We start from the raw sequence: 16,419 nt of genomic DNA, 5'->3' as shown, positions 1-16,419 counted from the left end.
AGGCAGATGCTTAACCGACTGAGCCCCCAGGTGTCCCCCAAAAATATGATTTTTAAGAGCCTATGACTCCTGGTGATATTGGGGACCCAAAGCAGGAAGACTGAGATTTGGCCGTTTCCACAACATCTCTCCTCTTCTCTGAAGCCTCAACTATCAACTTCTCTGAGAACTCCAAAGCCAGCCCTTAGGAGCCGTTGCATTTGTCCCTCGTGTTGACCCCATCCCTCCTGTCGGAGTGAAGGTAAGGTCCCACTGCATGTCATCTATAATTTCTCTCTCTCCCTCCCTTACCACAGCCAGCTCCTAGCAATCCCTCCCCATGTCTTTCTACACTGCCTCAACCTTAGCTCTGGCCATCAGCAGCTCCCTTCTAGCATCTGCAAAAAAATTCTGAATTAGCACCACTGCTCTGAGTTTCCCCATCCCCAATCTCCTCTACAAACCAAGTCAAGTCTTTCTAAAGTGTAAATGAAATCATCTTCCTTCCCTCTAAAAAATCTTTGCAGACCTCAAGATACTGTCCATTCTTACATGGCATTCAGTGCTTCTTGCTGGCCCTGGCAAGCCCCCACAGCCATGTGGAGTCACTCCTCTCTTCCCTCCTTAAGTCCCAGCTGTGATAGAGACCTTGAAGTTTCCTTAAGCAAACCTGCCTTTTGCTTCCACATCTATATATGCAGAGCATTCTTTCTTGCCCAACACCTTCCTCCACCCCACCCCTCACCATCTGGCCTGGTCGACCGGCTTCATAGCTCAGCCTAGATGTCGCTTCTGGGAAGCCTCCCCCACCACCTGCCCTGCTCCTACTTCATGCATGTGATCAGAGATACCCTATGCTGACGTCTGTTCTAGCAAATGCTTTCTCAATGTGGGAAGCTTGGCACACAGTAGTTGCTCGGTAAATACCTGTCTTGTCTCCTTGCTGTTCCATGTGATCCTTCTGATTAACTCATGCAGCTGGTATCACGAATGGGACCATGATAAGAGGATGGCCTAGGAAAATGTTCACTCTGATAACTCAACAGGATGGGCTACAGATAGATTTAACCAACTGAGCCACCCAGGCGCCCCTTTTTTTTAATTTTTTTTTTAAGATTTTATTTATTTGCGAGAGAGAGAATGAGAGACAGAGAGCATGAGAGGGAGGAGGGTCAGAGGGAGAAGCAGACTCTCCGCTGAGCAGGGGGCTACAGATAGATTTAAATCATAACTAATGAGGTGATACTTGTTGAAGCTGAATGACAGGGACAGGGAAGTTCAATATATTATTCTCATTACCTTTCCATATTTGAATTTTCTGTAAGTGAAACAAACAAAACAAAAAAAACCAATCCTGGATGCAGATGCAGGACCAGTCAGAGGAAAGTCTCTGGGCACAAGTATATGCCTGGGCCTTGTGGACAAAGGAGGGGATTAGAGGATCATACCCTGAATTCTGTTGTCAAAAAACACATATGTGGTTTGGTCATCTTGAATTTTCTTCCATTCAATCCTGGGGTCACTTGTCTGTGAATCCGTAATGATACAAGATAGTTCCACACCTAATGAGCAAAAAACAAAAACAAAAACAAAAAAAACCTCTCAGAGAATGGGGAACAATTTTATGATCATTTGTATACCTGGACACTGCAAGCTATCTCTAATTTTAAAGAAGTCCTGCACGCAGGTTAAAAAAATCTATCTATCTCCAGGCTCCAATGACTTTAAGAAAAGCTGAATTTTAGCCAGAAAAATAATAAAGACGATTACCAAGAACTTTTACTAAGTAGAGTACACACTCCCCCTTAATACTGTGCTTATATGTAAGAAAATTCTTTGTTATATACATACAAAGCCAGGGCGGAATCTGATTCTCGCCAATATAAAACCTGCAGAGTTCCCTGTTGGCCTGCTGAAGGAGTACTTCCTGACACACGTGCACATCAAATGCACTGCTAAGGAGCCACCCACCCGGACGTCTCTAGGGCACTGTGCGCCTGTGTTTGTCTGTCCTGAGTTGGCTGCAAGACTACCAAACGTCCATTAGATGGCGCCCATTCTCTTAGTAGTCTCCCTTGTACTTACTTTCAAATTCCTGTACTACTGGGGTTCGGTTGCTGGATTTGAGATTCACGGCCCCAATCAGGCAACCTGAAGGAAAAAAAATAAAGTAAAATCAGAGACAATGCAACTCTAAAATGGCAGAGAACCCTCCAACCAAGTTCAGATTTTTCCCTTCTATGTAGGCTACAATCACTAACCACTAGGTTAGTGGTTGATAGAAAAATATATTCCAAAACAAAGTCTCTTAGATACAGCAAGTTGATCTCTTTCTTTCTTAGCCTGACCTCACTGGAATGAACTGAGTGGAAGAGTTCTGAGAATTTAGTTCCAGAACATAACTGCCCTGGAGCTAAAGCTCTAAGAATTTCCTTCTTGCTCAGAGCCATTCTTAATCCTGTCAACATCTTCCATCCAGACCCACCTGGGCTTTGTCATTTCTGCCTCCTGCATCTCTCCTCTCCTCTAGGCTTCCAACCCAGCAACGGCACTCTTGGTGGATTTGATATGGCCCAGACTCATGGCCTGGTACCTTCCCCTTCAGGATGGCACAACATTCTCTGGTATAGATATCAACCAGCTAAGAGACCGCTTCGCTATATTAACCATGTAACCCAGTGATTCTCATTCATTAAAAAGTTTTCACTAGGACATACCCTCCCCAATGTATGTGCTATGGTGAGCGCTGTGAATTGTGTAAGACTGTTGAATCACAGACCTGTACCTCTGAAACAAATAATACATTCATTATATGTTAAAAAAAAAAAAGAAGAAGATTGTAGGAAGGGAAAAACGAAGGGGGGAAAATCGGAGGGGGAGACAAACCATGAGAGACTATGGACTCTGAGAAACAAACTGAGGGTTCTAGAGGGGAGGAGGGTGGGGGGATGGGTTAGCCCGGTGATGGGTATTAAGGAGGGCATGTACTGAATGGAGCACTGGGTGTTATACGCAAACAATGAATCATGGAACACTACATCAAAAACTAATGATGTAATGTATGGTGATTAACATAATAAAATAAAATTAAAAAAAAAAAGTTTTCACTTGGGGCTCCTGGGTGGCTCAGTCTGTTAAGCATCCAACTCTTGATTTTGGCTCAGGTCATGATCTCAGGGTCCTGGGATCAAGCCCCATGTGGGGCTACCCATTCAGCAGGAATCTGCTTGTCTCCCTCCCTCTGCTCCTCCCTGCGCTGGCTCATGCGCATGCTCTCTAAAATAAATAAATAAGGGGCGCCTGGGTGGCTCAGATGGTTGGACGTCTGCCTTCGGCTCGGGTCATGGTCCCGGGGTCCTGGGATCGAGCCCCATATCGGGCTCCTGGCTCGGCGGGGAGCCTGCTTCTCCCTCTCCCTCTGCCTCTCTCCCTGCTCATGCTTTCTCTCTCTCTATCTCTGTGTCTCAAATGAATAAATAAAATCTTTAAAAAAAAATAAAATTAAATTAAAATAAAATAAATAAATAAAATCTTTAAAAAAAAGTTTTCACTAGTTTTTGGTAAAATGAGAAAATAATAACAATTTTCATGAAGCTACTGAAGAAATCAAGATATGCCAATTGCATAGTAATCCCTTTCAAAACTAGCATCTGACTATCCACGTGCTTGAACAAACATTAAAACCAGTTTATCATGGTCTCAAACGTCTTACCTATTTTCTTGGAAATCAAGTAGATACACTGACCACCCATAAAATCTCATTCTTCAGCTACCTGGCCTCTAGGAAAATATGCATTCCCCAAAGAGGGCCTTCATACAAAACCCTCATTAAGGTCTCTGGATCTTAGCTTACTATCCCAGCTAAAGACAATGTGCAGAAAGACATGTACTCTAAGTGGCTTTCTAACTCCTTGTACATTAGGTGGGATGCAGGTCACAACAATCCAGTCTTTCCCCTTTATAAATCTTATTTAATGGTTCAGTTACATGTGTACATTCCAAGTATACATTTTGATCCTTTCTTCTTATTTAGTAAGACTTCATTAATTATAGCAAAAGCCATAAAAAATTTACTAAGAGGGATGAAAATCAGAAGTATAATACATATACTTGAGTTGTTATTAATTTCTAGAACACTGACTTCTACAAAAGGTTATAGAACCAGGACAAGTAAAGATAATTTTATTTTGTTTTGATTAACCATGGGCTACTCCTTTTGGGAACAAGAAACACATCCCATGTATGTGCAGCATTTTCTACTTCTCCTTCAATCTGAAAGCTCCCAGTGACCCACTGATAAAGAGTAATAAACGATGCTTTGAATATCTACCAAGGCCACACAGGTTCCTTCTAAGGAAATGATCACAGACAGTTCTTTCAGTGCGATCACTATAATTTGGATGATGAGACACTGAAACTCTGGTTACAAATGACTATGACCAGGAATCAGCTTCCAACCTAGAGGCCATCTAAGGGGCCTTTGAGGTAACTCATGAGAATTTCACCCAACCGAGTAATAAACAACTAGACAACACAATCTGCCCCTTTCCTTTAAGAAGTATGATGTTAAAAGAAATTAAGAATGCATTAGAGAGTTCATAGTCACCAGAAAAACAGAGTGGAAGAAGAGTAGAAGGAGGGATTAGCTGACTTATCAAAATGGTGGAATCACTAGAGTTGGTAACAAGTGAACTGGAGGACAAAGAGGATAACAGGGAAGTTACTCTAGTGTCTGCAACAATGTCGAAATTTCATGAAGGCTAACTGAGACACATTCTTTACGTAATAAACCTCTAGAGTGAACTAAGCCAATGTGCTTCTTACAACCTAAAAGAAGCTAAGGTAATACAGCCCCAGATAATGGAAATAATCACCTCTTTTAATCCCTCTACTCTGCAGCAAAGAGGTGAATGCTCTATACTCCTTAATGAAGGCTCGGCCAGACCCTCTGCTGCCCAATTACCCTGGATAAGTTTCACAGGCAGCTGCCTGTGCCAATCCTGGAAGACAGTATGTCCCAAGAAGATTAAACAACAGAGGACCACTACAAGCAAGTGAAGCTCTGAGGATTCACCCCAGCTGGGCCCGAGCTGAGGCGGCCCACGCTGAGAGTCCTATACCTCAGAAATCTCCTTCTATTCTTAAACAAGTCTTTTTTTATTACTATTATTCTTAAACAAGTCTTAAACTTACAAATATTCTACACTGCCTCATTTACCCACCCCACAAACCCAGATCCCACTTTAAAATACAGACGACCCTTGAACAATACGGGTTTGAACTACACAGGTCCACTTACAGGTGGGTTTTTAAGGGCTGACCGCAAAAGCCACATGGTATTTATTTACAACTGCCCAGCCCAGTCTCCACAGGAGAATCAAACGTGACTGGTGCAGAAGTCACACTTGCTGCCCTCTGAGAACGCAGGGAGGGGAGGCCTGCAGGGAGCCAGCCGTCAGCAGCCCCGGGGAAGCCCTGGTACCAGACAGGGCTACAGGTGGCCCACTGTGCCAACAGGGTGGTCGGTTTGAGCGCCCAGGGCTGGCAGGCAGGAGGCTGGGCTGAAGCACAAGAACACGCCCAGAAGGTCCTCCGTGCTGCCCTGAGTCCCTCCTGGCCCAGCGCTGACCCGCCCCCCCGAAGCTGCTGATGGTTACAGCCGGCGGCATACCTCCAGGCAGGTGGGTCAGTGGTACTGAACCTCCAGGCCACCACCGTCAGCACCCACGGGCCGCCCAGCCGCTGCCACCGCTGAGCAGAGACCACCAGGCTGTGGAACATCATCACCCCAGAGCCAGCCCCACCGCCACCACCCCGTCCCAGCCCCTCCTGGAGGAATTTTTTAAATAAATATCCATACAGGACTGTAAATGTACTTTCTCTTATGATTTTAACTTTTTCTTTCCTCCAGGCTATTTTATTATAAGAATGCAGCATATAATACATATAAAATATGAGTTTATCGACTATTTATGTTATAGGTAAGGCTTCTGGTCAACAGTGGGCTATTATTAATAGTTAAGTTTTGGGGGAGTCAAAAATTCAGAAATTACAGGATTTTCAACTGCAGGGGGGAGGGCAGGCACCTAATACCTATTAGCCCCATCTTGTCCAAGGGTCAACTGAATAGCAATAACTTGTGTAAAAGAATGGTGCTATGAGGACTCAAACAAACCTAACTCTTACAGGCATCACAAGTAACTCATCTGGAATACTACCCATGCCTGAGGTAAGATTCTGACATAACCAGCTGGGAAATGGGGTCCGGAAGCCAGCCCTGAAGTGGTGGCTGCTAAAGTTTAATTGTGCACACACTGAACTCCAGTACCATTAGAATACTCACAAAGAGATTATACTACTTAAGACTGAAAAAAAGGTAGGGGCGCCTGGGTGGCTCAGTCAAGCATCTGCCTTCGGCTCAGGTCATGGTCCCAGGATCCTGGGATCGAGCCCCACATCAGGCTCCCTGTTCGGCGGGAAGCCTGCTTCTCCCTCTCCCACTCCCCCTGCTTGTGTTCCCTCTCTCGCTGTGTCTCTCTCTGTCAAATAAATAAATCTTAAAAAAAAAAAAAGACTGATAAAAGGGTTTTAGGAAGGAGAAAAACGGGGGAATCTGTGATAGCATCTATCACATGCTCTTGTCCCTATTTCATACCTATCTTGGCTTCAGACTCTAAGCTTTTTAGGAGAACCCATTCATTCAGCTATTTTTATTTAGCACCTATTAAATGCCAGATACTGGCCGAAACATTACAGATGATACATGAATAAAACAGATCAAAATATATGTTCTCATGGAGCTTACATTCTAGTATAAAAGAACAAGTTTTATTAGGTTTAGTCATCTTTATATCTTCAATTCTAACACTGAATGATATTTAGTAGGTACTTGGAAAGTGTTTGCTGAATAAATCAAGGTGCATTTTTTGTATTCTGTATTGGGTTTCCTTGACTTGAGCTTTCCAAAAAATCATTTAGTTGAATTCAGTTTTCTCACAGGGCTATAATGTGGTCACTCTCTTCTTCATCCTGCCTAGGAATAGATTATTGAATCTTGGACTTAGAACATGTCTACGATACATGTAGTTGTCTGTTTGTATTCAAAACCTCTTAACCAAATTTAAGACTCCCCTCTAGAGGCAGGTGTGGTTAAGTCCCAAGCATATTATGGTTTCAGTATGTGGTCATTAAAATTCAGTAAATCTGGGGCACTGGGTGGCTCAGTCAGTTAAGTGTCCGACTCTTGATTAGGCTCAGGTCATGATCTTGGGGTGGTAGTATCGAGCCCCGTGTTGGGCTCATGCTCAGTGTGGAGTCTGTTTATCCCTCTCTAGACTCTGCTCTTCCCCCTGCTCATGCTCTCTCTCTCCAAAATAAAATCTTCTTTTAAAAAGATTTTGACAGAGAGCACAAACAGGGGGAGCAGGAGACAGAGAAGCTGACTCCCCACTGAGCAGGAAGCCTGACACGGGACTCGATCCCAGAACCCCTGGGATCATGACCTGAGCTGAAGGCAGATGCTTAACCGACTGAGCCACGCAGGCGCCCCTAAAATAAAATCTTTTTAAAAAAATTCAGTAAATCTTTCACCCAGTTTCCCCCATTTGTCATATCTTACATAATTATAGCACAATATGGAAAACTGACATGTGTAGAAAAAAATTGTATGGTTTTATGTCATTTTATCACATGTGAAGATTCCTGTAATCACCACTGCAATATAAAGAACTATTTAACAAAAAGATGCAGAATTATCCCACCACCAAAGATCCCCCTCATGCCACCCCTTATAGTCACATCTACCCCCTCACCATCCGTTACCCCTAGCAAACACTAATCTGCTCTTCATCTCCACAATTTTGTCACTTAGAGACATATAAATAATATATATAAATGGAAATACACCATAGGTGACCTTCTGAGATTGGCTTTTTTTTCATTCAGCATAATGCCCTTTAGATCCATCCAACTTGGGTGTAACAATAGTTCATTTCTTTGCATTGCTGAGTAGCATTCCATGGTATGGATGTACCAGTTTAACCACTCACCCATTAAAAGATAGCTGGGTTGTTTTCAGTTTGCAGCTATTCTGCATAAAGCTACCAGGAACGTGTTTTTGTATGAACATGTTTCCTTTGCACTGGAATAAATGCCCAAGAGTACATGTGCTCTACTGTATGTTGTTGCATGGTCAGTTTTTTTAGGAAACTCACAAACTGTTTCCAGAGTTGGACTGTACCAAAAATTCATTGCTTTCAAAATTCAAATCTGAATTTCAAAACTTTCATGATCTAGGTTTTTTTGTTTTGTTTTACTAACAAGGGACCACTCTGTACTATCTTTGCAACTTCCTGTGAATCTATAATTATTTCAACATTAAAATGTAGAAAACTTGTTATTCCTAAAATGATGATGATGCATATCAAATCATTATGACATTTGGAATCCACTGGATACAGTAAAAAAAGTGAAGTAACAGTTTTAATTAATATTTACAATATATCAGAAAATATATACTTAAGAACTATTTAAACTTACATAAAAAATTTTATATAAGTTTTCCTGAATTCTTTTAGTGAATACATCTGTTAAAAAATCAACTGGCTTAACTGCATTCGTGATCAAAATATGCAATGAAAACACTTACGTGATCATGAATTTGGCACCGCCTACATGTTTCTGACATTTCATTGAACATGAGTATTTTGAGGTTTTGCTTTTGGGCTCTCTAAAAAAACCTCAGCAGCAGGCAGAGTGTCTGGCTCTTCCTACCGAACTGAAGGTTAGTGAATAGAGAAAATCAGGTCAGGGTGACATAGAGATTTTCTCTTTACTGAATGTGGTATTTTTATCTCAAATAAATAACACATCTTTTTTTTTTTTTAACTTTTTTTCCATTTATTTATTTTTTAATTTAGATTCAATTAATTAACATATAATGTATTATTGGTTTCAGAGGTAGAGGTCAGTCTTATTTTCTTTATTACGTTATGTTAATCACCATACATTACATCATTAGTTTTTGATGTAGTGTTCCATGATTCATTGTTTGTGTATAACACCCAGTGCTCCATGCAGAACGTGCCCTCTTTAATACCCATCACCAGGCTAGCCCATCCCCCCACTCCCTCCCCTCTAGAACCCTCAGTTTGTTTCTCAGAGTCCATCATCTCTCATGGTTCGTCTCCCTCTCCGATCTCCCCCCCCTTCATTTTTCCCTTCCTGCTTTTTTTTTTTTTTTTTTTAACATATAATGTACTATTTGTTTCAGAGGTACAGGTCTGTGATTCAACAGTCTTACCCAATTCACAGCACTCACCATAGCACATACCCTCCCCAACGTCATCTCAATAACACATCTCAACTGAATGTGAGACATGGTGCTCCACCCCTAACCTTACTGTGTTTTCTACGTACAATCTATATGAGTGATCCAGTTTTTCCACATTCTCACCATTACTATTTAGAAAAATTTTTTATTCTAGTAAAATATACATAACATAAAATTCACCATTTTAACCACTTTTACATGTATAATCAATTCAGTGGCATTAAGGACATTCATGAAGTTGTGCAACAATTGCCACGATCCATTTCCACAACTTGTTCATCATCCTAAACAGAAGCTCTATACCGATTAAACAGCAACTCCCCATTTCCACCAAACCCCAGCCTCTGGTAACCTCCATTCTACTTTCTATGAGTTTGCCTATTCTAGGTACCACATGTAAGTGGAATCATACAATGTTTGTCCTTTTATGTCTGGCTTATTTCACATGGCATATTTTCAAGGTACATCTGTATAGTATGTATCAGAATTTCACTCTTTTTTAAGGCTGAATAATATCCCACATATGTATTTACCACATCTTGTTTATCCATTCATTCAACAGATGGGTTGTTTCTACCTTTTGGCTATTGTGAGTAATGCTGCTATGAACCATGGTGTACAAGTATCTGTTTGAGTCCTGGCTTTTAATTCTTTTGGGTATGAACCAGGGAGTTTAATTTCTGGATTATATGCTAATTCTATGCGCAATTGTTTGAGGAACTGCTAAACTTTACTGCTGTGGCTACACCAGTTTATGACCCCATCAGCAATGTCCACGAGGGTTCCAATTTCTCCACATCCTCACCAACATTTGTAATTTTGTTTTGTTTTTTTACTTTTAATAATAGCCATCCTAATGGGTGTGAAAAAATATCTCATTGTGATTTTGATTTGCATTTCCCTAAGCTGGAAGATGCTGCACATCTTTTCATGTGTTTATTGATCATTTGTTTATCTCCTTTGGAGAAATGTTTATTCAAGTCCTTTGCCTTTTTTTAAAGTAGGTGTTTTTGTTGTTGAGTTGTAGGGGTTCTTTTTTTTTTAAAGATTTTTTATTTATTTATTTGAGAGAGAGAATGAGAGAGAGAGAGCACATGAGAGGGGGGAGAGTCAGAGGGAGAAGCAGACTCCCTGCTGAGCAGGGAGCCCGATGCGGGACTCGATCCTGGGACTCCAGGATCATGACCTGAGTCGAAGGCAGTCGCCCAACCAACTGAGCCACCCAGGCGCCCTGTAGGGGTTCTTTATATATTCTGGATATCATGTTTACCTTGAAAACATGCTATGTGAAATAAGCCAGACATTAAAAGGACAAACATTGTATGATTCCACTTACATGTGGTACCTAGAATAGGCAAACTCATAGAAAGTAGAATGAAGGTTACCAGAGGCTGGGGTTTGGTGGAAATGGGGAGTTGCTGTTTAATCGGTATAGAGTTTCTGTTTAGGATGATGAACAAGTTGTGGAAATGGATCGTGGCAATTGTTGCACAACTTCATGAATGTCCTTAATGCCACTGATGTGAAACAGAAACCATTCTGTTTTATTCTATTGATAGTGTCCTTTGATTTACAGAAGTTTTTAATTTTGATGGAGTCCAATATATCTTTTTCTTTTGTTGCCTGTGCTTTTGGTGTCATATCCAAGACATCATTGCCAAATCCAATGTCATGAAGATTTTCCCTATGTTTTCTTCAAAGAATTTTAGCTTTAGATCTTATATTTAGGTCTTTCATCCATTTTAAGTTATTTTTGTGTAAGGTAGGGGCCCAAATTCATTATTTAGAATGTGCATATCTAGTTTTCCCAGCACTATTTTTTTTTAAAGGGAAAAGAGTTTATTTGAGTCCAAGTTAGGACAGCTTCCCAGGATACACAATCTTCATAAAGAGAGTGCTTGAGGGAAGGAGCTTTTGTTTTGTTTTGTTTTGTTTTTGATGTAGTGTTCCATGATTCATTGTTTGCGTATAACACCCAGTGCTCCATGCAATACGTGCCCTCCTTAATACCCATCACCAGGCTAACCAATCCCCCCACCGCCTCCCCTCTAAAACCCTCAGTTTGTTTCTCAGAGTCCACAGTCTCTCATGGTTCGTCTCCCCCTCTGATTTTCCCCCCTTCATTTTCCCCTTCCTATTATCTTCTCTCTCTCTTTTTTTTTTTTAACATATAATGTATTATTTGTTTCAGAGGTACAGGTCTGTGATTCAACAGTCTTACACAATTCACAGCGCTCACCATAGCACATACCCTCCCCAGTGTCCATCACCCAGCCACACCATCCCTCCCACCCCCACCACTCCAGCAACCCTCAGTTTGTTTCCCGAGATTAAGAATTCCTCATATCAGTGAGATCATATCATACCTGTCTCTCTGACTGACTTATTTCACTTAGCATAATACCCTCTAGTTCCATCCACGTCATTGCAAATGGCAAGATTTCGGTTTTTTGATGGCTGCATAATATTCCATTGTGTGTGTGTGTGTGTGTGTGTGTGTGTGTGTGTGTATACCACATCTTCCATATCCATTCATCTGTTGATGGACATCTTGGCTTTTTCCATAGTTTGGCTATTGTGGACACTGTTGCTATAAACTTTGGGGGTGCACGTACCCCTTTGGATCACTACATTTGTATCTTTGGGGTAAATACCCAGTAGCCAGCACTATTTTTTGAAAAGACTATTCTTCCCCATTCAACAGTCTTAGCCCCCTTGTTGAAAATTATTTGACCAGGCATGCAAGGGTTTATTTCGGGCTCTCTATTCTGCTCCATTGGTCCATGTGTCTGCCATTATGCCAGTACCACAATGTTTTGAATACTGTAGCTTCATAGTGTGTTTTGCAATCAGTAAATGTGAGTCCTCCAACTTTGTTCTTTTTCAAGATGACTTCAGCTATTCAGGGTCCCTTGAGATCCCATATAAATTTCAGGATGGGTTTTTGTATTTCAGAAAAGAACACTTCTTTGGGATTTTGAAAGAGAATACACTGAAATGTAGATTCGGTAGCATAAACAATATTAAGTTTTCTAGTCCATAAACCCAGAATTTATTCCATTTCTTTGTGTCTTCTTTAATTTCAGCAATGTTTTGCAGTTTTCGGGTACAAGTCTTTTACTTCCTGGATTAAATTTATTCCTAAATATTTTATTCTTGTATAAATGGGATTGTTTTCTTAATTTCCTTTTCTGTATGTTCATTGTTAATGTGTAGAAATGCAACTTATTTTTTGTATGTTGGGATTTTTTTTTTCATTGTTATTAGCTCTAGGCTACCCCCACACTTACTTACTTTCTTTTTTTGCTTTGTTCTTCTGCTGCTGCTTTTTTTTTTAGGGTTTTCTACATATAAAATCACATTATCCATGAATAGAGATAATTTTACTTCTTTCTTTCCAATATTGTTTTACTTTTTCCTTTCCAATATGGATACCTTCTACTTCTTTCTGTTGCTTAACTGCTCTGGTTAGAAAATCCAAAATTATATATAATAGAAATGGTGAATGTAGGTATCCTTGTTTTGTTCCTGATCTTAGGGGGAAACCAGTTTTTCACCACTACTTCTGACATTAACTGTGGGTTTTTCATATACGGTTTTTTATCATATTGAGGAAGTCCCTTCTACTCCTTATTGGGTGCTTTTATTATGAAAGGGTATTAAATTTTGTCAAATGCTTTTACTGCATTAATTGACATAATCATGTGGTTCTTTAACTTTATCCTATTAATCTGGTTATTACCTTAACCAAATTTCAAATGTTAAATCATTCTTGCATTCTGGAAACAAATCCCATTCATTCATGGTGTGCATTCCTTTTAATATGTTATGGAATTCAGTTTGCTAGTATTTTTTTGTAAGATTTTTGAAGCAGTATTAAGGAATACTGATCTATAGTTTTCTTGTAGTTTCTTTGTCTGGTGTTTGTATCAGGGTAATGAGTTAGGAGGTATTCTTCTTTAATTTTTTGGAAGAGTTTGACAAGATTGATGTTATTCTTTAAATGTTTGTTAGAATTCACCAGAATTCATCCGGTCAGAGCTTTTCTCTGTTTTTTGATTACAGATTCGATCTCCTTACTAGTTATAAATCTACTCAGATTTTCTATTTCTTAACAATTAAGTTTTAGTATTGCTTGTTTCTAGCAATTTGTCAATTTGCTGAAGTACACTTGTTCACAGTATTCTTTCATGATCATATTTATTTCTATAAAATCAGTAGTTACATACCCCTCCACTTTCTTTTCTGATTTTAGTAATTCAAACCTTCTTTCTTCCTTAGTCAATCTAGTTAAACTTTGTCAATTTTGTTTATCTTTTCAAAGAAGATACTTTCATTTTCATTGATTTTTCTCTATTTTTTTCTATTCTCTTTTTTTTTAAATTAATTTTTGCTCTAATCTTTACCATTTCCTACCTTCTGCTGGTTTGGGGTTTAGTTTATTCTTCTTTCTCCAGTTCCTTAGGGTCTAACATTGTAATTGATTTTAGACCTTTCTTTATTGAAATCTTAAGTGTTTGACTCTTAGTACTACTTTCTCCAAATCCCATAAATTTTGGTATATTGTGTTTTCATTTGTCTCAAGGTATTTTCTAATTTCCTTTGTAACTTCTTTGATCTGTTGGTTAAGAGTGTGTTAATTTCCACGTATCTGTGAAATTTCTAGTTTCTTTCAGTTATTTATTTCTAGTTTCATTCCATTGTGACTAGAAAAGATACTTTATATGGTTTAATTTTTTAAATTAAGACTTTTTTGGCTTAAAATATGATCAATCCTAGAGAATGTTCCATGTGTACTTGTGAAAAATGTGTATTCTGCTGTTGCTGAGTGTAGTGTTCTGTATTTGCCTGTTAGGTCCAATTGGTTCATAATTTTGTTCAAGTCCTATATTTCCTTATTGATTTTCTATCTTGTTTATCCATTATTGAAAGTGGGCACTAAAATCTCAAATTATTATTGCAGAACTATTTCTCCCTTCAATCCTGTCAATGTTTGCTTCATATATTAAGGGGCTCAGATGTTTGATGCACACATTTGTAATTATTATATATTATATTATTATTACTGACATTCTTTGTCTCTTTTAATAGTTTTTGACTTAAAGTCTATTTTGTCTTTTGATTACTATTTGCAGAGAATATCTTTTCCCATCCTTTCAACCCATTTGTGTTTAGATATAAAGTGAGCGTCTTATGGACAGCATGTAGCTGGATCATTTATCCTTTCTGCCAATCTCTGCCTTTTGATGAAGAGTTTAATCCACTTACATTTAAAGTTAAAATTAACTAGGGGCACCTGGGTGGCTCAGTTGGTTAAGCATCTGACTCTTGATTTCAGCTCAGGTCATGATCTAAGGGTCACGGGATTGAGCCCCACATCGGGCTCATGCTCAGCATGGAGTCTGCTTATCCCTCTCCCTGTGTCCCTCCCTCCACTCTCTCTCTCTCTTAAATAAATAAAATCTTAAAAAAAATAATTAACTAATAATGGACTTATTTCTGCTATTTTGCTACTTGCTTTCTGTATGTATTATTTTTGTCCCTCATTTCCTTCACTGCTGTTTTTTTTTTTTAATGTTTTGTTTTTTGGGAGTGACACATTTTGATTCCCTTCTCATTTTCTTTAGTGTAAACTCTATAGATACTTTCTTTGTGGTTATCATAAGGTTTATTATAACATCCTAAAATTATAACAAATTTGAACTGATACTAACTTAACTTCAATTATATGCAAAAAATCTACTTTGTCCTTCCCTATGTTATTCTTGACACAAATTACATCTTTACAGGTTGTATGCCTTATCAATAACATAGATTTATAATTATTTTTATGCATTTGTCTTTTAAATTCTATAGAATTTATAAATCACAATTATAATAAGACTAGCTTTTATATTTGTGTGTTTATCTCTACTAGAGATCTTCATATAGATTTGAGTTACTGTCTAGTGTTCTTTCATTTCAATTTGAAGGATTCCCTTTGACATTTTTATGTAGAGCAGATAATGAACTCCCTCAGCTTTTCTGAAAATGTCTTAATTTCTCCCTCATTTTTGAAGGTCAGTTTTGCCAGATCTAAAAATTTCAGTTTAGAGTGTTTTTCTTTCAACACATTAAATATGCCACCCCACAGTTTTCTAGCTTACATTTCTGATGAGACATCGCTGATAACTTTATTGATGATTCCTGGTGATAATTCACTTCTCTCTTGCCGCTTTCAAGATTCTCTTTTTGTCTCTGGCTTTTTACAGTTTGAGTACAATGTGTCTCAGGAAAAGTCCCCTTGGGTTCATCTTACTTGGAGTTCATTGAACTTCTTGGATTTGTAGATTCATGACTTCCATCAAATGGGGACGTTTTCAGCTATTATTTCTTCAAATAATCATCCTGCCCCCTTTTCTCTCTCTTCTTCTGGGACTCCCATAAAGCATATGTTGGTCAGCTTCACAGTGTCCCACAAGTCCCTTAGGCTCTGTTATGGGCTGAACTGTGTGCCCCTCCTCCCCCCAAACAAGATTCATGTTTTGAAGTCCTGGCCCCCAGTACCTCAGAATATGACTAGATGTGGAGACAGAGCCCTTAAAAAGGTGATAAAGTTAAACTGAGGCTATTAGGAGTCCTAATCCAATCTGACTTGTGTCTTATATAAGCAGGAAATTAGGACACATAGAATGATTTGCACTGCAGAGGAAAGATTGTGTGAGGACACAGCAAAAAGGTGGCCATGTGCAGACCAAGGAGAAGCCTCAAAAGGAACCAAACCTTGATCATGGACTTCTACCCTCCAGAACTGTAAGAAAATAGATTCTGGTTGTTTAAGCCACTCAATCTGTGGCATTTGGTTATGACAGCCTAGGAAAATAATACAGGCTATGTTCACTATTCATTCTTTTTTCTTTCTGCTCCCCAGACTTGATTGATAATTTATATTGCCCTATCTTCTGGTTCACTGATTCTTTTGCCTGCTCAAATATGCTGTTTATCCTCTCCGGTGAATTTTTCATTTCAGTTATTGTACTTTTCTGGTCCAGAATTTCTTTCTGATTCCTTTGTATAATTTCTATCTCTTTGTTGATATTTTGATGCTCAAATAACGTTTTCCTGATTTC

The 16,419-nt window shown here is 39.2% G+C and overlaps 1 protein-coding gene across 5 annotated transcripts in view; it reads right to left on the bottom strand.

The window, feature by feature from the left end:
* The window catches only part of JAM3 (junctional adhesion molecule 3), a 172,780-nt gene that overhangs the window by 50,346 nt on the left and 106,015 nt on the right, over positions 1 to 16,419 (bottom strand). For all 5 annotated transcript variants that reach the window (XM_032426362.1, XM_032426363.1, XM_032426361.1 and 2 more), the window contains 2 exons: positions 2,065 to 2,130; positions 1,428 to 1,541 (listed from right to left, as the gene is read on the bottom strand). In XM_032426362.1, coding sequence (XP_032282253.1) covers positions 1,428 to 1,541; positions 2,065 to 2,130 — 180 coding nt within the window. The remainder of the gene's footprint in view (positions 1 to 1,427; positions 1,542 to 2,064; positions 2,131 to 16,419) is intronic.

This window comes from Phoca vitulina, unplaced genomic scaffold (assembly GCF_004348235.1).
Source record: "Phoca vitulina isolate PV1807 unplaced genomic scaffold, GSC_HSeal_1.0 scaffold34, whole genome shotgun sequence".
Lineage (NCBI taxonomy): Eukaryota > Metazoa > Chordata > Mammalia > Carnivora > Phocidae > Phoca > Phoca vitulina.
The sequence above is the reverse complement of the archived record's forward strand: the minus strand, read 5'-3'. Positions and strand labels throughout refer to the sequence as shown.